The sequence below is a fragment of the Crinia signifera genome, chromosome 2 (assembly GCF_055691185.1).
Source record: "Crinia signifera chromosome 2, ASM5569118v1, whole genome shotgun sequence".
Taxonomy (NCBI): Eukaryota; Metazoa; Chordata; class Amphibia; order Anura; family Myobatrachidae; genus Crinia; species Crinia signifera.
Window position 1 is genome coordinate 57,998,447 of NC_139218.1, and position 23,786 is coordinate 58,022,232.

At 40.3% G+C, this 23,786-nt stretch overlaps 1 protein-coding gene across 5 annotated transcripts in view; it reads right to left on the bottom strand.

The window, feature by feature from the left end:
* CUX1 (cut like homeobox 1) overlaps positions 1–23,786 on the bottom strand; it is a 320,620-nt gene that overhangs the window by 47,979 nt on the left and 248,855 nt on the right. For 3 of the 5 annotated variants that reach the window (XM_083172199.1, XM_083172197.1, XM_083172200.1), the window contains 3 exons: positions 23,377–23,565; positions 18,447–18,711; positions 11,160–14,458 (listed from right to left, as the gene is read on the bottom strand). The exons of 1 other annotated variant lie outside the window; for it this stretch is intronic. In XM_083172199.1, coding sequence (XP_083028325.1) covers positions 13,771–14,458; positions 18,447–18,711; positions 23,377–23,565 — 1,142 coding nt within the window. In that variant the 3' untranslated portion in view covers positions 11,160–13,770. Of the gene's footprint in view, positions 1–11,155; positions 14,459–18,446; positions 18,712–23,376; positions 23,566–23,786 lie in introns of those variants that run through there. One more of the 5 variants, XM_083172198.1, reaches the window with a different exon arrangement.

A 23,786-nucleotide genomic window follows, 5' to 3' on the forward strand; every position in this document is an offset into this window, starting at 1 on the left:
TTCAAGTCTTGGCATTTCCTGTGTTCTGCTCTTTAAGTAAAACTCAAGTTTTAAACTGCTTTTCACCCTCAAACTAAATGCCAACTAAAAAAACAAGATCTGGAATCATTTTATAGCTTGTATGTAATCCTCTTCACAGGACAAATGCGTCAAGCTACTCCCATGGGCTGAGTTTTGTTGTAATAATCTAGTGTTCTGGATCAAAGCCCTACTTCACTTATTATGAGCTCCTAGGATCCCAGAATGTCAACCTCTTCCAGCTTCTTCAGTACCATCAGTGGACTATACTATACGCAAGGCAACTGTGTGTGGCTTTCCAATCAAAATTTGAGGATGAAGGTTCCAATATTGGGCCATTTCCCATCAAACGAGTCATCAATCCAGTTAAAAAGTTACGTTGCCTTTGTTCATGAAAATTTCCAGTAACTTTCATGTATTGCAATTGAAAAATCTTGTCTTGAACAATTTTAACTGAAAGCTAGTAAGAGTTACTAAGGTTCAAACTGAACAAGGAGTTGATCTTGGACTCCTGTATCTGATATGGTCAACTCCAGTACTTAAATGACTGGAAAGGATATGGCCCTGAAGAATGATCTGGGACATATACTAAGAACATTATTGATCCAACATGGATTCAAGCCTTCCATGCATCAAAAATCCATGTAAGCTGAAAAAAGGTGTCTTGAGAAGGGGGAAGGGGGATATGGGTGCTGCCACAAGCCAGAATATTAAAAACTACTTATTTACATGTGTGGTGCCTCTCCAGGCTCCACTGCTTTGTGCGGCCTGTCTGTCTGTAAGGTGCTGGGCCCGGTCTACACTGCCACTGCACAGGACACCTTTCAGTGTCAAGCTGCTTATAATCATCACTCCATGCAGCAATGTGCTCACACTTCATCACTCCAGGGTTCAGGGCTGCTTCTTCCATACCAGAGTTCCCTCCAAAACTAGACATGGGCAAAGCCATGTAGTAAGCATCACCTGAACATTTTTCTGATTGATGATTGGATGATGGCCAGACTAGCACCAGGATAACGACTGGGCTGAAAACTGGATTAGGACCAGACTTGAACCAGAAGGATGACCCACTGAGCCTTTACCAATCTGAAGCTGGCGAACAAACAGTAGCAAAATCATCACATTGGAAATGTATAGAATCCACACAAGGAGGTTGTTACATACTGGGAGGTCTCCTAGGTGTCAGTGTCCTGTGATGTTATTGTTGTCAGCTGTTGTCAGACGCCTCTCCAAAATTCAGCCTAGTCACTATTCTGATTCTAGTAGGGTTATTTCCCATTAAAGCTCAGTTGTCTAATCCCTCAAGAAATCTTCCGGTTATTTAATCTACAATATAATAAAGTTATCTCTCATTCTCATGCCTCCAGGTCACCTACCACTAGAACACCAATGGAAAAACTAAAGTGCTTGATCATTCGACATATGGAACCCTCCTCATCTATCCCTTTAATAGGATTGAGTAATAGGAGTACTCTGCTAATCACCACTGTATGGTTCTATGTATTATATTGCTGCTGAGAACAATAGGATAGCCATGGCTAGCCATGCCCTAAGAAAGATAGTTAAGAGGGGCTCCATCTGTATGCCTATCTCTCTCTCAAGAGCTGGATTAAGCCTCCATGTTTCATCCAAGCCCAAGTTGCCTCAGATCCAGTACACAACACCGGACCAAGCAAATCCAGACCCTCTGCTGAGATGCACTGCGAGTTCTGACATCTTTCTACCAAAACCAGCATTAACTTTGCAGCAATGTATGCTAAAGTAATCTTCAAACCTTATGAGCATCAATGAACATTTAGTGCCCATGATCTTGTAACTGATTCACTGGTTGTCCTTCCATGAACTAATTTTGGTAAGTACTGACCACTGCATACCATGAACACCCCAGAAGGCTTGCACACTTTGCTGATCCTGACCAAGTTTAGCCAACACAATTTGTCTAATCAAATATTTCAATCAACATAAAATAACCTAAAATATCTAACCCCTTGCCTACAACATTTTGAATAAAGCTTTAAAAAACCCTACCACCTACAATGTCAGGGGCTTGTCCAGGAGATCCATGTAGTCCAGCAGATCCCATTACTGTGGCTAAAGAGAGCTCTAATAAACAGAACTCTCAGCAACCAGATAATGTCCAGGAGGAGCTGTTGTGCATGGTCAGCCAAAGCCGCTTTCTCACAGTGCCACCATACATATACACACATGCCAAAAGTCACAGGGACAGCAGTATATAAAGGTTATGGCAGGTGACACCACAAAACTGTGACTTTGAAAGGGGCATGATAGGTAAACCAATTAACTATTAACTATAATAGCTACAGATTACATTATTCGATAAATACAGATCTATAAATAGTTCACAAAATACTTGCATGTTTTACAGTTGATGTATTCCAACACTATTTACTTTTGTAAATAGTGTTGGAATACAGCCACTGTAAAACATGCAAGTATTTTGTGAACTATTTATAGATCTGTATTTATCAAATACAGGTTGAGTATCCCTTATCCGAAATGCTCGGGACCACGAGCATTCCGAATAAGGGATTTTTACGGGTTTTGGAATATTTTTTACATACTTACCTGTCTCCCCGATAGTCCCTCGGCGTCCATGGAGTCCTCCGACTTCATCTCCGGCGGTCCCAAAAAATTCAAACTATTCCAAAAAAACCCACGGTTTTTGGAATAATTCGCATAACAGATATCCGGATACGGGATACTCTACCTGTAATGTAATCTGTAGCTATTATAGTTAATTGGGTTTACCCATAAACCTTGGTTTGTTTTCTTATTTTGTTCACAAGGTTGCTAATAATATTCTTGACAGACAAGATCAGTGTCAACTCACTAGCAGAGGTTAGAATTATCCATTAATTGTAGGGGCTACTATAGATAAAACGGAAGTCCAGAATCCATTCAAGGTAGAAAGAGGAGGAAGAAGATTCTGTTGAGTGTAGGTTTACTAGAATGACCAGTATAAAAACAATACCAGGTAACATTTTAAAAATGAATCAATGTTTTCTTAATGAATGCATACTCTTCATAAAGGTGAGCTTTTAATCAAGAAATATGTGGTCCTTATATTAGTTTTTATTTTGGCAATAGTATTAATTACCTAATTGAGACAGTCTACTCCAGCACTGACATTTTGCGATAGTTTAGAGCTTCCTGTATTTCAAATGGAAACCAGTAACCATAAGATTAATGTTAATTCTGTTGTTAGATTTGGATTTCCAATATGGAGGATTTAGCGATCTAAGAAATGGTAAAACTATGCAAATCATGGATCAGCTACCCGCTTCATTATAATAATGTAAGTATATGTGCTTTGTTTCTATACTTATTCCAGAGATAGCTTTGTTACAACTTTGACTTTAGTTTATAGATTTGTTGTGTTGGAGTAATGGGTTCTTGATCCCAAGCAGATATTGCAATAATGGTAAATTAAATGTACCATTGTCGCAATAACCGAGTTGAGATCGATTATTGTGCACTTCTTCAAATTTCTTTTATGAAAAAGGCAGTGGTCATGGGAATCCCATAAAGGGGGTTATTTGGACCAGATCAACAGTCACATGTGCAACACCAAATCGTAATGAAAAAAAGCAATTTTTCTTTATCGCAAGCGGGATTCTGTTTGACTGACTGGAAGCCAGCATACAGTATGTGGGTGGTAACTGCCCATTACCTGGGAGTGTCAAGGAAAACACAGGTGTTCCCGGGCACTTTCAGAGAGGACGTGTGACGTCAGCTCTGGCCTTGATCAGCCTGGTCAGAGATCCGTGACATTTTCGCAAGCCATTCGCAACCTTCCACAAAGCAGGTTTTCGCTGTTGGCTATCTGATTACAGGGTTCTGAAATTTCACATAACTAAAAGGTTTAAATCAGGCACAAAGGGCCTTATTCTGGTTGAGTCGGATGGCTCCGAATGTGGACAGACGGCCGATGGTTGGTGTTTGCGCATGTGCAGAGGCGTATCTGCGCATGTGCGAATGCCGCGCACGTACTAATACGGCGTGAATTCTCTACAGAAAACGATTGGTCGGAACAATCCGAACAGGGGGTGGAGAGGGGCGTGAAGGGCTGTTTGGGCTCATTACCATATGTGTACGCCCCGCATTTCATGGGCGGTCCCATGAAAACGCTGGGCGTATGTATGATAATCCGGCAGTGACGCACGTGTGGTGGGCGGACATATGACATAGCCGGATGCCAGCTGCCCGCCCATATCCCTGCTTTTGCACGGAGAAATGCCCGAGTGGTCTGGAGCACTCGGTGCTGCCTGACCATTCGGTCCAGCATTCGATGGTCAGGGACCATCGAATGATGGGGGAGGTTCCCACAGATGGAGGAGGTGTTCACATGAAAAATCCACTTGCGGTCCGTTCGGTTGGCGTCTTACCGCATTCAGACGGTGTGAGCCATCCGTACGGAAGGTGGGGCTAAGAACACTCTGTTCCTGTCCGAAAATACGCATCCGACCGAATCAACTAGAATAAGGGCCAAAGTGCAATAATTCTACCTCATTCCTTACTGTATTATCTAGATATGATGAAATCAACATTACTTATTACAGTCCCTGTCATATAAAGTTAACTCTTGCTTGGGTCTCTTTTCTACATGGTGTGACAGGGCCAATGGTATAGTGATGGAAGGCCAATCAGCATCCAGCCAGTCTTTTCAAAATATTTTTTCAAATTCAGCAGTGCTTCCCACCCTGCTGCAAGCTCCTGGCCGCCGGTGCCTGGACCCTACTGCCTGGATGCCATTGCCCGTTCCCCTCCGCTGCTTTACCGCTGGCACACCTACCGATTAGACCGACACATTGCAGGTGCAAAAAATGTGCAGCACGGCCAACCTCCCACTCCAACTCAATGCGCATGGGACCGCGCATCGGGTTGGAGGGGATGTCAAACATTGGATTTCTCAGCCCGATCCATCTGGATCGGGTGAAATTGGCCGAAATCAGACAAGTGTATTGGCACCTTTAGAGGTCTCTGCCTTAGAAAAGGAGACATTATGCAATTTTCTATGTGGGAGACAACCTGCTATCTCTAGAAACATCAAACGCTGACTGGAATGCTTCTGCTATGGTTTCTAGTGAGTTAGGAGATTATCCTGTGTTTAGTTAGAGCCAGAAGGCAAGGATTTATTTTGACACTTTTGGGGTTATTCTAATTCACTCTGACAAAATCCTTCTTAGATGGACAAAACCATGTGCACTGCAGGTGGGGCAGATGTTACTTGTGCAGAGAGAATTAGATTTGGGTGAGTTATTCTGTTTCTGTGCAGGGTAAATACTGGCTGCTTTATTTTTACACTGCAATATAGATCTCACTTTGAAGTAAAACCCCACCCAAATCTAATTCTTTCTGCACAAGTTACATCTGCCCCACCTGCAGTGCACATGGTTTTGTCCATCTAAGAAGGAATTTGTCAGAAAGAGTGAACTAGAATAACCCCCTTTGTTTCTGTTTTTGTTTGATTCACTAATAAAACTGGTTGAGGCCAGTTGCATCAAAAGAATGGAGTGATTTGTGACCTCTCAGCTGCTGCACCTTACCATATACCCCAAGAGATGGTACCTGTTCCCCCTGACCCTCTTACAATGGTAAATATATTTTTAATGTGCAAAATAAGCCACAAGCATCATACAATTGCCATATTAGAATATGTGAACACCATTGGCAATTTTCAGCCGATACTGAAAATTCCATGAAGTAACCAGTAGAAATATTGATAGCATCAGTTGCAAAATAGTTAAGTAATTTATCATTTCAAAAACACTGTGCAAGAGAATGTAGAAAATGGCATACATACAAAAACATTAAACTGCAAGAAATTACAAAGACATTACAAATTTAAAAATGATAAAATTGCTGTTTTGACCACAGAAAGAAAGAATGACAAACCACCAATGACTGTGTTTGTATAAAAGATATTTACTTCAATTATCACACCTAGGGTGCTAGTGAATAATAATAATAATACATTGTGTGAGATTCATACAGTGATATTGCTTCTCCATATCATATAGGGACCGTTGTACAGTGCTGAGAACAAACATTATTATGGCTACCCAAACAATGACAGAACAATGCCTGCTGACGGGACCTCTATTCCCATTGTCGCCAGCCATGAAAAACTTGTACTATATGTTTGAACAAATACCAATAAAGAAAAAGCTACAAAAAAAAGGAGTCACAGCAACACAACATGGGCTGCTCAAAGCTACGTGTACAAAAATTACACTTTTTTTGGTCAGTTGGGTCTTTCGTGAGGATTTTAGTTTTTTTGTTTTTAAATCTGTGATTGTGAATAACAAACAAGCTCTAAAAACATCTAAGACTTAATGCGATACAGCAAAAACAAAAAAGGAAATTAAAATAAAAAATATATATATTTATATATAGAATACTGCTAAAATGTCAGACACCACAATACACTGGGGGAACTGAGCTTATTCAAATGTTCTCAAGAAATAAGGATAAAAAAAGACAAGTACATCACTTCTGAGTTCAACTTGTGCTGTGTTAGTAGTCAGGGCATTCATCAGCTGCACCCATCTTCATGGCAAGTAGTTATTGCACAATATAAAGAGTTAGTTTTATAGTAAAGAAATAGGGATATGAAGAAATGTTATTTTTATATCTCGTTTTTACAGGTGAATCTTGCCTTTGGATATAAGCCCATATGTCCGTCCACATAAAACTGCATTTGTAGACTCATCACAGAATATATATATAGGAGAAAACAAACTTATTTATAAATATTGCTGACTTTCGTTAATGGGCTATTGTTCATACTTAGTGTAATTTTATGAAAATCTTAAGTGGCAAATTTTATTTCTAGAGCTTTTGCCATCTCAATGAAGTAGAAATCATCTGAAATGAATTACATGGTTATTAGGTTGACAAAAATGAATGTATGTGGTGAACCAGAGTTTAGATTTTGTGTGTTTAGTTTATTTTCAATGACACACCCTTCCAGTTCTGCTTCCTTATTAAACTGAACCTGTCACCTACACAAAGTCGGCCATTTTATGGGCTTAAGAAATATTCATGAGAATGCAGCCTATCAATGAATTATGAACCAGACCTATAGCGGAGGCAAACACAAGTGTCTCAGGTACTGGCACTGGGCCCTAAGTGCTTTATGCCTTCAGCGATGACATGAGTTCATATTAATAAGACAGGCTGCATTCTAATTAATACTTGGTCAGGCCTAAAATGGCCGCTCCCATTGAATGCAGTTGACAAAAACATTTTAAGATTCTGATGAGGACTACAAATGCATAGTATGCAGTAAATTTTTAGTTCAGTCTCAGTAGATCTTTTCGGTAACAATGTAATAAAGGTTAACTCTTTACATAACAATAGACAAAAATGGAATTTTGAAAAAGAACATACAGTATTTTGTGAAATCTCATGAACATTTGGAAGTACAGAAAACAAAGTGCTATTTACCAATTGATACTCGATAGAACAGAATATATATTGTTTTGTGGAACGAACAAGGCTCTTACTACTAGAATGATACACATTTGGTATATTCCAGTTTCCTGCATTTTGACCAATCCAATGCTTTTTAACTACAATATATTCTGAATAAATTACTTTCTTTGAGGCTCTAAGAGGCATGAGACAAGATATAAAAAAATAAAATCCAGAAATTACTGTTTTCTTGGAAAGAAAAAATGTATGATTATAGATTTATTGTATCTCAACAAATTTAAATTATTAACCTACAGTATGATTCTAAAATATTTATAACAAATAAATAAAATGCCGTGGACTGCAAAAGTTAAAAAAATATATATATTCAGAGCTAAATCTATAGTATCTTTATTGTATCAAGTATAATAACAATCTCAGTAGGTACTCAATGGCCAATTATACAGGACAATTTTTCATAAAAGGCTCTTCGTGACATAATATTTAGGAATATTTGAGGACATGTAATTATGCATGGAAAAAATGGGAGACTTGCCCAACCTTCCGGGCAACAGGAAGAGCAACCTGAAGATTAGAATTCTCCAAAACGCTCCAGGATACTCGGTGGCAAAAAAATGCATTAATGAGGTGTTCTGTGTATTGGGTTTGAAATATGTCACAAGTTAGTTTGTATTATAGAAAAGTATTAAATTAATATTTTTTTTTCTCCAATCTATAAAATGGAAGTCAGTTTTATGACTGACTGACTATTTAACACTAGTTATTGGACAAGTAGTCTATATGTAGTCCAGTCCACCTTCTCTGGCAATGTCTGCCTCAGTCAAAAAAAAGCATGTACGTTCTACTGAAGGCAGTGTGCTGTTGGTGAAACACATACTCCCTGTATGACTAAATGCAACTTCTGTGTAAAAGGTGTAGACGTTGTATATTTGCCACTGTGGGAATATGTTCTTCTAGCTCTTATCAGATAGCCAGTGTGTATGCTATTGCCCGCTAACACCATCTTTTCACCTAAATTACAAACTAACCATGCCTGACTGCGTTATTAATGAACACTAATCATTCTGATGGCTTCAATGCCGACTCTAATGGTGTGTACACACGGTCAGATGTGCCTTAAGATCCTATCTGATCGGATCGTGGACAGGATCTTAAGGCACATCCGATTTGCATCCAATCTTGACTATATAGTGCAGATCTGCACTATATAGACAAGGCAGCCAAGACTTTCTGGCTTCCGATATGTGAACGCGCATCGGGATCGGATCGGGATTGCAAGGGTTAAAACCCTTGCGATCTGCATCCGATGCCGATCCGATGTTGACTATATCGTCAACATCGGAAAGGAAATCGGACCGTGTGTACACATTATAACAGTAGCTTATCCTTTGCATTATATGCCTGTATTCCTCAGTGCCAGGGTTTAACATTGATTAGATTGAATGTATAAGGATTGTGGGGACACCTGCTGGATGTTTGCAAGTATTATACAAATATTACAAAAAAGAAAATTAGGAACAGTTCTCTTTAATGAATCATGAACTGGTTTAATGTTCCAAGCCACTTCTTATCCTTCTACGGTTGAGAGCACAGATACTGGGTGGCAGTATGCCACCCAGTAGCATGGGCATATGTAGCATGGGCCATACACAGGACAATAACAAAACATTGCTTTATGTAATGTAACAGAAGTACTGTATTGACCATAGATTTAGTGTTTAGATCAATTCTGAACCATAAGCCCAAAAGGGATACTAGTCTTTCTCTCACATATACTTAATCTCTAATTAGAGTGAATAAAAGCACGTGTCTAGGATCACATTTTAAATTTGTTTTTCCACATGCCATCCAGCTTAAAATATCTATTACTCTAGTTTTCTCAAGTACTACCCACAATGGGGGTTGAAACAAGTGCAAATCATAGGTATGTTGAAAAACACAGCCTTTACCAGGCCTTCCCCAAAATTTGCAAGGGGGCCCAGTGTGCTCCCTTCCCAACTCAAATCAACAACTAGGTTACAATTTAATATTCCTGGGTTAAATATTTTACAAACCGCTTTCCTGAGCAAACCCACATGATTTTTGCAAGTAAACATTTTAAATTGGATGAAAATCCTAATCATTTAGACACATATGCAGTGTATGTCTGCCTCTGTCATGTGAGCTGCTAGTCAGGGTTGACCTTGTGAAAATCTAAGGGAATTTAGACATACTTCGAGATAAAATTTGCAAACGTGTTTTACAGAAGCCAACACATAAAACACGAAAAAAGAAATAATAGTAATAGAAACACCAACTTTCCAATTTACAGTGAATAATGCAATTCACTAATTTTACCTTACAAAAGTAACGCTTATTTAATCACGTGCCCCATATCACAATGTATACTGCAACATAACGTTTTATTTGTTCTACGTGATATAAATTTTTTTGCCAAATTGAAACTACAAAGTTATCCTTTTGCAGTCCTAATTTTTTATTGCGATTCAGTCTGGTTTAAACAATTTAAATTAATTGTAATTTTGTTTATTCAAAAATTATCTACATTGGATGTTGAATAATGTTAATGTTCTTATTTTAAAGTGGCTCACCCTTGAATCTGCTACTAGTGCTAGGGCTGTTGATTAGACATTGGACTTGAAAGGGTTAAAGGTTTTGAAATATTATATGTACAGAAAATATATTTACATTTATGCACAATAGAGATAGTATAGCAATGTTCTGTTTATCGCTTAGAATTGGTTTTGTGTTTAGACTTTATGTATACAGGTCGAGTATCCCGTATCCGAATATCCGTTATCCGAATTATTCCGAAAACCAGACATTCCAGAAAGTGATAGAAATTTTTTTTTTTAGCTAAAAACTCACTGTGGACATTTGTAACAGCATCACTGGGGACATGATATGGAACTGTCACTATAAATGTGTAGCATTCAAATTCAGTGCTGAGATAGTACACACATTTTGTTTCACGTTTTGAAACCTTGTTTTTTGAACAAATAAAATATATTTGTGTGTATTTTATGTGGTAATAAAATATATTTGTGTGTATATTATGTGTTTATACAGCATAAATGCAAGATACTTCAAAATACATCATTGAAATATTAAAATATTCCGAAATACGGAATAATCCGTTATCCAAAATTCTCCTGGTCCCGAGCATTTTGGATAAGGGATACTCAACCTGTATTTAATTCTGTGATAAATGAAGTATGAGCTCTTTGTAATGGAAAAGCAGTATATACAGAAAATAACCTATGGTATCTGCTACATACTGGATGCCGTTTGCTAGCTTGGTTACAGTTGGTCCACAAGGTTTTAAAAATGAATCTTTATACAATAAAGGAAAGATTAAACCGTAAATGTGAGCAAGCCATAAATTTGTGTTTCAAACTTGAAATGTTTGCCCAGGTACCATGAAATGCTGATTATGCTCTTTAAGACGTATCTGCATCTGTCATCCTAATGTTATTGATTGTACACGCGCTGGAACGTTTAGCAACAGATGACAAATGATTCTCTAATTGGTACTTGTTTAGTTTCACGGCGGCCGATATATCGGCCGATACGATTTTTTACCTGTTCATAACCCCACTATCCACTACGCATGGAGTTTATTTTATATAGTGTTGCGTGCCCGAAGCGTGGCGAGCCCACGCGGATTACTGCGCTCGCCACACTATATAAAATCAACTCCATGCGTAGTGGATAGTGGGGTTATGAACAGGTAAAAAAATCGCATCGGATCGGCTGATATATCGGCCGCCGTGAAACTAAACAAGTACCCTCTAATTAGCCACCCGATTCCCTCATAATTACCTTAAATATTTAGCTCTGAAAATTAACAGGGCAGTTTTTACAGCCAACAACAGGCATGACATGGAAATACCCAAGTGGATTAGGGCATGATCAAGCGGAATATGGGGCATGGGCTAGAGTGTATCAGTATTGGATAAAAATACGGTCAGCCTTCCCTTAACTAATAAAAATGTGTGTGGGGGAGGGGCACAAAAATATCAGCAAATATGCGTACATTTTTCAAGTGACAATTCCCTGAATAAATTTGGAGCCAGGATTTGACATACAGGATGAAATATTTGTATTCAGTTATAAACACTGTAAATTAAAAAAAATGGATGATAATGATGAATTGAGTTCAATCACAAGTTAAAAGAGTAAACACTGATTTTTTTTTGTAACTTGCCTGTTTTTGCCTCTTAGAGCCTCTTTAATTATTTGTTTTTCTGTATTGAAATTTATCTGTCTTAAAGCCTGAAGTGCTACTGCATCTAACCAATGCATGTAAAGAGCATTTTTTCTCTAACAACAAGAAATGTGGTTCTACACATTGAAACTTTTCTACTAAATAATACAAGCTCATTGAGGTTTAGCATAGGGAGTATAGTTTTAAAACAACACTTCCCACCCCCTATAAGAGGAAGGTATTACAAAAAAAATAATTCAACAAAAAAGTAATATTATTAAAAAGTAAGTAACGAATGCACCAAATAACATCAAAAGATGCTGACCTAAGACACAATGTTTCAATGATACACGATAAGATCAAAGAAAAAAAAAATCTTTAAATCAATAATATACAGTATGACAACTACATCTTGTAAATTATACCCAATACTGCCGGCAGTCTATCCCTCTAAAGAATATTTTGCCCCCGTTTCATCCCTTCCTAACAATCAGATAATAAAATACAGCACCTATAAATAAGCAAAAAAAATATATATATACTGAAATTATCTATTGTTAGTTTTTAAGATATGGCGATAAAGGAGCCTAGTTCAGCAAATCTTGTAGAAGCCATAGCAGATAAACCAGCTTATTGAAAAAAGGTGGCAGTAATGCACTCTATGTGTGCACAAGTACATAAGAAAATACACAGACTTATAAAATTGCATACACGGGTAATCCCACACGTCTCTGTTTTCTCTCACACACATATTGACAGCAAGGAGGAGCAGGATACAAATTGGAATGGGTTGTACTTTTAACAAGAACTGACGGTTGTAGAAAAGATTGCTCAAGAGCCACAAATGCAATTTTGTTAAATGATCATTTTGGTTTTAGGTTTTATCTATTTACATTGTACTATGTCAGAGTTAAGAGGTTTTCTTTGTTTTTATTTAATTTTTTTTTCTTTTATTTTTTACATAAAAAGTTTGATTAGTTTGCATTTAAAATGTCTCTTTTTATATGCATCCTGCTGGCAGCATATTTGGTAATAATTAAACTTATTAAACAAAGTCAGCTGTTGTCCGTTTAAATAAATCAATAAAATATATGTTTCTATGAAGGGAATACTGTAAGGATGTTTTAGTAGCCCACAGATTGACTTAAACCAGAACAGGTCATCCATTCCAACTTGTACCCTTTTGCCATCCCAAAATATGAGGTCTGATCAGCGTGCTCTGTGGTTAGAGGTTAAAAAGCAGATTATAAAATACCTAAATTCAGATCTTTTTTTTTGTCCTGATTTGGCCTAAAATGGAGTGTAATAAACAAACTCTGGTCTGGAAAAGACCAAAATTAGTTAAAGCTATGAAACAATGTGCACTGGATATTCACTACCAAGAAAACACTACGTCAGCTACCACAAATTAAAATATTTTCCTGATGTGACTTGAGTTAGAAAATAAGTGGAGTTGGTGTATTTGTTTCATTTCAAAGTTCCGAGCAGGTTTTTTTCCTTCTTGAAAATAGCGTCCCAAACTAGTGTGTTTAGAGTCAGATGACTGTGCAATCTCTTTGTGGCAACTGAAACAGCTACTAAAAATTAAAACCAAAATAATAATGAAAAGGACAACCTTTTTTTTTTCCTGAAAAATCTCCTCCTTTTCCTGGTATAAGAAGATCATAGTGTATTATCGCTCTGCGGCCATTACATGGCAGATAAAAAGCCCCATTACTTTAGTGGGTTCAATCTCTTTTTTTCACTATTTTTTTTTGTAAGATTTTTTTTGTACTTATTTAAGCCCACGCTAAAAAAAAGTTGGGCACAAGGCAAAGCTGTAAGAGTTATTCCAGAAACTGTGAAAATCACTCGGGCAATAGTAAAAACACTTCAGGGTACAAAAAAGCTTGACTACATATTTCAGTTTTCGTCCTCGAAAACACAACATAAAATTGGGCTTAATGCTCCTTTTGTATTTTATATGCACCTTGGCCTATGGCGTTTTTGCCCTGTGGCCTGCAGGGCGATAAGTGCGCAATACGATATAACCAGTGAAAGGTCCAGTTTAGTTTCCCCAGTTTGCTGGAACCAGGGTTAATTTAATCTCAAAATTCCCATTCGATGGGTTCTTCTCGGCTAGCGGCCTTCTCTAAACGATGAATTATGCTGTTCAAGTTTGCGGCTTTCTTTTTCCTCAAAGTGTTGTCCCGTGTGTTTTTGGAACTTGCTGTCTCAGAAAAGTTGAATAAGCTCTGAATAGAGTTTCCTTTCTGTGAACTTGTACTTGGCACGCTAGATAGTTTCTCAGAATCTTCTTTAGACTTGTTGAAACTCTCCTTTGTGGGGACCAAGCTTGAGGCAGCTGAGGTAGAGGCATGCTTTTCAGTAGCAGATTTCGGTGTTGTTTCTGAGCTCTCTCGAGAGCACCGAGATCCAGGAAGAGAAGTCCGACTCTGCAGCTTTATTTGGCCTTCCTCATCCTTGTCAACTGGGCGGTCTGCTTTTGACCGGGTGTTGTGTGTTTTCTCAGTAGACCTGACATCTTCACCCTCTTCAAAAGCTGAATCAGTCTGTCCTCCCTGAGACTTTGTATTGTCACTGTTGAAGTCATCTCCTTCAAGGACATCATGTTTCCCATCCGTTGTGCTTTCCATGTCTACACCATCACAGCTATCTCCCTCTGAACTGTGGGCTGCCCTGCTGCTTGTAGCTGATGGAGAATCACTAGAACCAATCTGCCCATGGTTACCTGCTTGAATTTCTTCAATGAACAGTTCTCTGCGTATACGAGACCTGCAGAAAGAAGAGAGGACAGTTTTACAAGATAGGCTTAGGTGACATGCATATATTCAAAACATTATGTATGTATGTATGTATGTATGTATGTATGTGTGTGTATGACCTAAGGCCCCCCCTACACTATGTGATTTGGGCCCAATTTCACCTGATTCCAGCAGATTGGGCCGAGAAATCAGGTGAAATTAGCCCAAATCGCGGAAATGTGTAGAACGTTCTGCACGCATCAGATCGGAGCCGGAGATCATACATGCTGCATATAAGAAATCTTATGTGCAGTTATCAGCTGTATCGCATATTATGCAGGAAGACGCCAAGAACCAGGTGGAGGGTGCCGGGCACACAAAAAAAATAACAAAAACATACTAATGAATAGGAGGCAGCTAACTGTCCGAGAGAGCTCTCTCAGCCAATCAGTGGTTGCCCATTCATTTGAATGATTATTTTTGTATTCTCCTGCAGCCCGGCTCCCTCCACTCAGCTCTAGGCGTCCCCCAGCACCCGCAGCTCCTGGGAGTTATATGCGATAAATCACATGTAAAAAAAATGCCGACTCATATGTGAGCCTTCCCAGGGAGCTGCCAGAAAAATCAGATCCGACTTGTCCTTGGGACAAGTCGGCCTAGTGTATGAGGGCCTTTAGATCCTTCACACCCAGCCAGAAAGAAAGTTATATGTGGTCACATCAGCTTCTATATAAATCTTGGAAAGGGGACGCTCAAAGTGCGTTAAGGTGCATACACACAGTGCGATTTGAGCTTCCGATGTTGACTACATAGTACAATATCCCACCACGTGTATGCACCTTAGACCCAGCATAATAGTTCACATATTCAGCAACATGCATGTATACTTTCAAGTAAGTACAGTATCTGATTTGCCATCTTCCAGAATCCCCAAAACCACTTTCATGGGAGACTAAATCTCATGATCCATTATAATTGCAGGAACAGACCAAAGATAATGCACCAATCTGATCTGTTACTGTAATTATAAAAGGTTGATAATACTGCTAAAGGCCCGTACACACTTGCTGATGATGGGCATGAGGTGAGTGACGGTCATGCTCCAGCATCGTTATCGAGGACTCCCTTGTCCAAACATGTTTGGATGAGGGGCGTTAACGATGCAGGGAGCACATGCCCGCCCCCTGTCCTTTCTGAATTTTTTTTTTTTACTTTGGAGACCGCTGCTGGGCATGCAGGGCCGCTCCTGGTAAGGGGCGGAGAGCTGCCGCCGGGAAGAGCCGTAAGCATTGACACCCGGGGGCTGCCCAGCTGTATTCACAGCGCTGCATGTCCCGGCTATTTGAAATCTCGCGCTACCGCCTGCCGGGTCTGGCAGCCAATCAGGAGGCTGGCGACAGAGTGAGATTTCAAATAGCCAGGATGTGGAGTGGTCTGAATACAGCCGGGCATCCCCCAGCTCTCTGCCCTGCTGTCAATGTCTGTCACTTCTGCCTGGTGGTGATGTAACCCCCATGGCAAACAGCATGTAATCACACATGGCAACAAGCATGTATTCCCACATGGCAATGACCATGTAAGCCCCATGGCAACAAGCATGTATCCCACATGGCAAGGGCCATGTATTCCCCCTGGCAATGAGCATCTATTCCCACATGGCAACGAGCATGTAACCCCCATGGCAACGAGCATGTATTCCCACATGGCAATGAGCATAGAACCCCTGGCAACGAGAATGTATTTCCACTTGGCAACAAGCATAGAACCTCTCGCACTGAGCATGTAGGTAAGCAGCACTTATGTAGCATAAATGGTAATTAGCATTATGGTGTTTGGCATAATCCATAATGGCCATTATGGTGTGTGGCTTAGCGTATAATGGGCATTTCATTGTACATTTTTGACAAGCAATTTCCCTGTTTATGGAATTTATTGTGAATTTTGGGTCAATCCGTGTGGCATTATGTGAATTTTGGCTCAATCCGTGTGGCATCATGTGTAAGGGGCAAGTATAATGGGGGTGTACTATTTTGTTGCATAATGTGTAGAAGTAGTATATAGTGTGGTACACTACACTCAAGGAAATGCCCCCTTTTGAGTGGTCACACCCCCTTTCCCGGAGCACGTGCACAACTACATCCTCCACTTTTGACCCCAAGGTGGGTCTGTGTACTTTAAAGCCCAGGGCCTATTTATAATCCTATTCCCACCCTCTCTCTGCTCTCCGAATGGGTACACTGGCACCGCTAACTGCCCCCTCCCCTATCATGGTGCCCCCCCCCCCCCCCCTGTTATTTTCTCCTGGATCCGCCTCTGCTGCCCATCCAAGATAGTACCAGTATATTTCTGGTATGTTACAGCCCAGTATTACTGTACCTCCTTATGACAGAACAGAGGAGTTTACACTCTACCCTACTCTTATTTTTTACAGTATGCTGCCATTAACAGTGAGTATATGCCAATTCTTCTAGTCTAGTGCAGTCAGTTCATATCACAGCAAAGAATCTGAGGGGCTGCACACTAATCATCAATCTCATTGTCTACTGGTAGCAGCCATTTCATTGATAATAAATATCTAGGTAGAAGTGCAAGGGACAATGTTGCCCCCTGTTTAAAGTTTATTAGCCTCATGGGCATTGTCAGACATGGACATGAAGGGCCCACCAGGGAATGCAGTCATAGGATCACTTGTTTAGGGGTGTGGCTAATCTCCAGTGGGGGTGCAGCCAGCCCCAACAGAGTTTTAACTAAACCTTAAAGAATGCAATATTAATGTATACATAGTAACAACCGCTAGTGTATGCATGATTATGTACCGGATTAATAATGGCAATGCATTGCACAAAATAGACCATAGCCCCAAGAGTAGGTATGGCTCCCATGCACTAGGGTACACTAGGGGTTTCGCCTGTGGGCCAACCCTGCTCAGGGACCAAAGGAAAAAAACCTATAGTTTAGCCAATTGATCTACCAATATATTTTTAGATTGAGGGAGGAAACCCACACAAAACTGGGGAGAACGCACACACGCTGCACATTGCTCTGCAGATGTTGTGAAACTACAAGCTCCACAGGTTTTCCAGGCCTGTGGTAACAAGATACCTCAATGAGCCCTGCACTTAGAGGATAAATCGCAACCTGCAGGGATTCGGCTAGTTCGTTGGAAGGGCCTAGTAATGTGCAGATATGAATGTCCTTTCGTAGACACTTTGAGGTATACTGATTATTAGCATATCCAGGACACACAATGTAGTTCATGACTCCTCACTGAATTACTTATCCTTCTTTCTCTCTTGTCCTCTTTTGCGTTTCTACAAACAGTATATTTCGAGTTTTTTGTTGCAGGATTAGGAACTCGTACAACAGATTGCTTGTATTCTCTGGGACATTATATTTGGTTTTGTTACTTTTCGTCTTGCTATAAATCCGCACGTTAGTAAATATTAAGACCTCTAGGCAGGAAGCTAGTTTGGACCCACCTCTCACTCCTTTGTTAAAAAAAAAAATGGATTAGGCCAGTCAGTACTCTTCAGTGTCATCTAAGCCCTAGGCAGGAACCTAAGTTACTCTGTATATCGCCAGGTTCTGGTGTCATCTATGATCCACACTTTCAGATTTGGTTAAGTATCACTTAACCGCTGCCTAAAGTGAAGGCCATACTCCTCATGCAAAGGTTAAGGGCCAGATGCACTAAGCTTCAAAAGTGATAAAATGGAGAGTGATAAACAGCCAGCCAATCAGCTCCTACCTGCCATGTCACAGACTGTGGTTGAAAAATGTCAGGCAGGAGCTCATTGGCTGGCTGTATCACTCTCCATTTTATCACTTCTGCACATTAGTGGATCTGGCCCTATGGTTGTATAATCTGATAAAATATGTTTTAAATATTAAATTGATGTAGCTCTACAGTACAGTATGGGCATATAGCAGTACAGTAAGGGGGTGTGGGGGTTTAAATAATTTTAGGAGATAGCTGAACCAGTGAAACAGACTATTTTCAATATCTGCAGTGCATTTACCTGTAGTTATGGAACCAGTTGATGACCGTACTGGTTTTAAGGTTCAGCTGTGTCGCTAGCTCCTCAATAGTCTTAGGGGAAGGGTATGGCTTTTGCTGGTAAGCCCGTTTCAAAGCTTCTTTCTCCTCAGGAGCCAGCACCACTCGCGGCTTCTTCAGGTGATGCTGCGGCTGCGGACTAGATCCCTGGCTGTAATCTATTCCTGTGGGAGGCGGCTCACACGGCTGGCTGTCACTCACCGAGCTGTGTCTCCTTTTCATGTATGCTGGAGGAAAGAACATTGTATGGGTTACATGACAAGTCAGATCTGTATGCAAACTATGCCATATTATGTGCCGGCCTCATGAATGGAAAGCTGCATGCACACTTGCTACTAGTCCTTACTACAGGATCGTACGCTTGTTAAAAGAAAGGAACAGATTTGACAATGAGTGATATTCTTTTCTTGTTATCACTCATTAGGAATGATAAATGGTGTTCCAGCCAAACAGCTCCTAACTCATTTGTTGTTAAATCTGCTCCAGTCTTCCGACGACTGAGAACACAACATTCATCTTAACATTTCTACTTTTGTAAATAGTTACTCCCGGACTGTCCATTTTATCGAGATTTTTTATTTTCTCCAGGCTTGACTACACATTATCAATTAACTTATGGGCAATTGACATGGCTAAGCTGTGATTTTGTAACGTGCCATTTAAGTATATAAAGCGTACAAAGAAACTGCAGCGTTATGTATCACATTCAACCACTAGATGGTGCACCACACAACGTAATCCTGCTATAATATAACATAAACAGTCACTTTACAGATATAACCAAAGACCGATATCTGTGTCAGGTTTTAAAGACCAAGCGCAAGTCTGTTACTTACTGTCTGAACCTTGTGTAACATTTTATTGTTTTGATTAAAGAAAATTTGACAATTTTTTGGGTTCCGTTTACAGAATCATATACAGCAGAAGTGACATAGTAATAGAGAAATTGTTTTTACTATGGAAGATGAGAAAATCGCAGTAACTAAATGCCCACTTCACATAACTCGTATAGTAAGGGGACGGTTCAATAATGTGTAAACTAGGGGCGATGTCAGCGATAATCTGTCAGGAAGCCATCTGAACGCTGGCAATGGTATCTTGCATCAAGCCTACATTGGTATGGGGGATTTGTGTACCTTGTGCACGCACATGTGATGGCACACTATGACAAGTTATCCAGGAGTAGCATTACAGAAAACACAAGGCACTTCAAGTGCTGTAGAACTACATGCAGGGTATGTTAGGATGTGTACTTCCCACCAGCTGGGGTGTCAGACATTGCCTACCCCTGCTCAATATAGAGGCCTGCAGGTGCTGGTCAGAAACTATGCAATGTCATTTTATACGCACAGGTGTGTCTCTGGTATAAATCTGACTTTGCTGTGCATACACAGAAATGCGAGAAAAACTCTTAACGAGACTGCATTGATTAATTGGCTAATGTCAAACTCTGTGTGCAAAAAAGTCTGAATCTCTGTAGGAAGTGGTATGATGCAGCGGACACAGTGGTTTTTTTTTTTACGCCAAGGTCCTTTCTGCTTCCTCTGGGACTTTGCACATGCTTAAAGCACATTCCTGTGCAGTTAAAGCCACAGTCCGGCATCTGTGGTAGAGGCAGAGTGGAGTCTTGCTGCATCTGCAGTGCGAGTAAGAGGCAAATCTGAACTCCCTTCCCCCCACTCTATGCTGGGTGCCGGGTGACTGCCCAACAGGGGGATCCCGACTGACAGGGGCTATTCTTCCGTGTGGGGGTCCACGACCCCCATAGAGGGAGAATATAAACTATGGTGAACGAAGCGAGCCCGTAGCGAAGGGCTTCTTTGCTCTCTTCCCTGTCGGAGCACCGGCAGTCAGGATTCTGACCGTCGGGATCCCCCTGTCGGACTGCCATACCACACCCCTCTATGCTACACTACTCAGTGCGGTGTCTTCACACCAGGCATCTCGCATTACATGGAATATTAAGGCTAGGAGTATGAACACACAGGGTATGGGTCATGGGGTAAAAACCCCCCGAAAAACCCCATGTCAACCTTTTCACTGTTGACCTAACCCCATGTTGACCTAATGCACATATCGACATAACCCCAGGTCGACCTTCAGACAAGTCGACCTAGTGACCGTATTATACCTCTGCACATGTATCTCAGTCCTGGATTTTCCCATTTAAAGAAAATGAGATAATACATTTGCCGTTGGATTATGGATAACTAAAACAGGTATAATCTCTATAATCTTATTTAGCAGACTAACTTTCGAAGCTTTTGCTTGGAGCGAGCTTACTAGTGTGTTATATGTATTATGTAGGTTACTACCGAACAGCAAATATATTAGAGGACACTGTTGGGGTATGGCTAGCCTAAGGTGCTCTACATTTTCTGTTTCTGCCCTTGATTAACTGAAGTCTAGTCCGTGCACTTTTCAATTATTAATACACTTCTTATTTCCTTTTAATCACTTTACAGTTAGCTGGCTACAAGCGGAGTACATTATTTCTTATTACCATACCATGAGCCTCGTATATAGATGAATAATGAATATGATGAATGCATATTTTACTAGCTGACCAGATACAATAGTTCTGAAATGATGCGCTTAATGGGAGACACCATACTTGATAGAAGAGGGATCTGTTTTATAGTTTGTGACCCACAAACAAATATATATATATATATATATATATACACATACATACAGCAATCACCGGCACTCATCACAGGTAATCGCAGTCAATATGAAATAAATGAGCCCAATACAGTGGGTGCTTTAGCCAACGTTTCGGGTCATAGACCCTTTATCAAGACATGCAAGAAACAAATGAGGTACTTACATTTATAGGGGTGATCAGTGACAAGTAACCCAGTGAATGCAGCAGCAGCTATATATATATATATATATATATATATATATATATATATATATATATATATATATATATATATATATATATATATATATATATATATACACACACACACACACACACACAGTGTATATATATATATATATATGTTTAAAATAGAAAAAGAGAGGGGCGCTGCATGGTGCATAAATGACGTTTTAATAATAAAAGTAACAGAATACTTTAAAACAAGCCAAAGGTTGCTCGTACCAAAGAATTCCTCACTGTGGGCTGGATACCACAAGATATATGTATATAGTTTACCAGGCACAAACAGCTCCACCATCCATCCGGGGCACTGCCGGAGACTCAGTTTGTTTTATATTCCAATAGAAGTAGATACAGTCATATACAACTCCATGATGCAGTAGACAAATATAAAAATTTAAAAAAGTATATACCAATGTCCAGCAATCCAGAGCCTTGTAAACAGCATAGCAAAGGTAATCTACTACAAATCACCCATGAGCACCCTGCATCATCGAGTTGTATATGACTATCTACTTCTTTTGGAATATACTACGTTTTTGCAATTGGATGTGCTGGCTGCTTGTTTTTTACATACAGTATATACACACGGGATCAGTGGCGTAACTCTCGGAGGCAATGGAGCCTTTTGCCGCTGGGCGTTAGCCATCAGGGGGGGCACAGAGAGCAGGCATTAGCAAGAAACTCTGCAACCCCCGCTCTGAAAGGGTCTCTGTCTCTCTCTGATCCGCACGCCGCTGCCCGCCACAGGCTCCTACTGCAGTGCCGCTGCTGCAGAGCTACAGTAGTCTGGACAGCTGAGCGAAACTGCAGCCTGCGGCACCCTGACTGCCCAGACAAAGGAGGCTGGATCCCTGAGCGGTGGACTCAGCGACGGTATGCCAAATGTATGACACGCCACCTGTACTGCTCGGAGTCTGCTGCAGAGGAGGGACAGGAGGAACCGTAAGCTCCCACTCTCTCCAACACACACACACACGCAGTATTATATGGTAGACACAATTACTGGGGGGGGGGGGGGGGGGCACCACTATCTGGACCGCCTCCGGTCACAACCTATAAAACAGATCCCTATACTTTACAATCAGGGGACAGGGTCTCCCATGAAGCATCGTTTTCAGAACTATTGAAATATATTTATTTATAGGAATTTTTGCAGTTCACATACTGGGCCAAATGTATTAAGCCTTAACAAGTGACAAAGTGGAGAGTGATATAGGGCAAGCCAATCAGCTCCTGTTAAGGCTGTGCTTGAGACATGCCAGGAGCTGATTGGCTGGTACTTTAGCACTCTTTAGAACTTTCCATTTTATCACTTGTTAAGGCTGAATCCATTTGACCCACTGGGCCAGATGTATCAAGATTCAAAAAGTGATCAAATGGAGAGTGATAAACAGGCAGCCAATCAGCTCATACCTGTCGTGCTACAGGCTGGGTTTGAAAAATGACTGGTAGAAGATGATTGGCTGCTTGTTTATCACTCTCCACTTTATCACTTTTTGAAGCTTGATACATCTGGCACATTGTTTGGTAAAGACTGGGGTTTTGGACAGAGATGAAGTGAACAGAGATATAGTAAAAGTTCCAACCACCAAACTCCAGGCAATAGTCAAACACAGGCTGTAACATGGCAGTTAGATGCAGATTAGCTGGTACTTTATCTCTGTCCACTGTATCGCTTTCCAAGTCTTAGTACATAGACCTAGGTCTATAAAAACAGAACACTACTAAGTTGCCCACTATAGCTAAACCACCTCAAGCCCCCATGATACCTCTTCCTTCCTTATAATTGGATGCTGGTGTAATCAACTAATCCCGCCCCTGAGATACAACTTTATTGAGTACTTTATGGATTGTAATTTCTCATTGTGAGGTACTGTACAGCATGTCTGCAGATAACATAAGCTCCTGCTAGTTACTAAAAAAACACTAGTTATAGTTAAAGGCCAATTTAAATACAACATCTCGCCCCTCGCTCCTCTAAGCAAAATCAGCCTCATACCTTTCTTTTCCATTCGTTTCATATCCATCAGCTTATCTACATTATTTGGGTCATTGAGCCACAGCTGCATGCGTACGAAGGGTTCTCTTCCTTTCAAACTTAGTTTATGCCAGGGCTTAGGTCTTGCCAGTAAATCAGAGACTGAACCTTGAGTGAGCCCAAGAATGGTTTCGCCAAACAGACGTTGACCTACATAGAAACAAATAACCAGAAACAGTTAAATAAAGGTAGAAGTTACCGGTCTTCCAAATTCAAATATATATAACTGTATTAATCACAATATTTTGGGGGGATTTCAATCCCGGACGCTATTTCCACTGGTGGAAAAAGCGGCACTCACCTATTCAATGCTGTGTTACCGACAGCATTGAAGGCAGTTTTCGACAAAACTGATCCGAATTTAAAAAAAG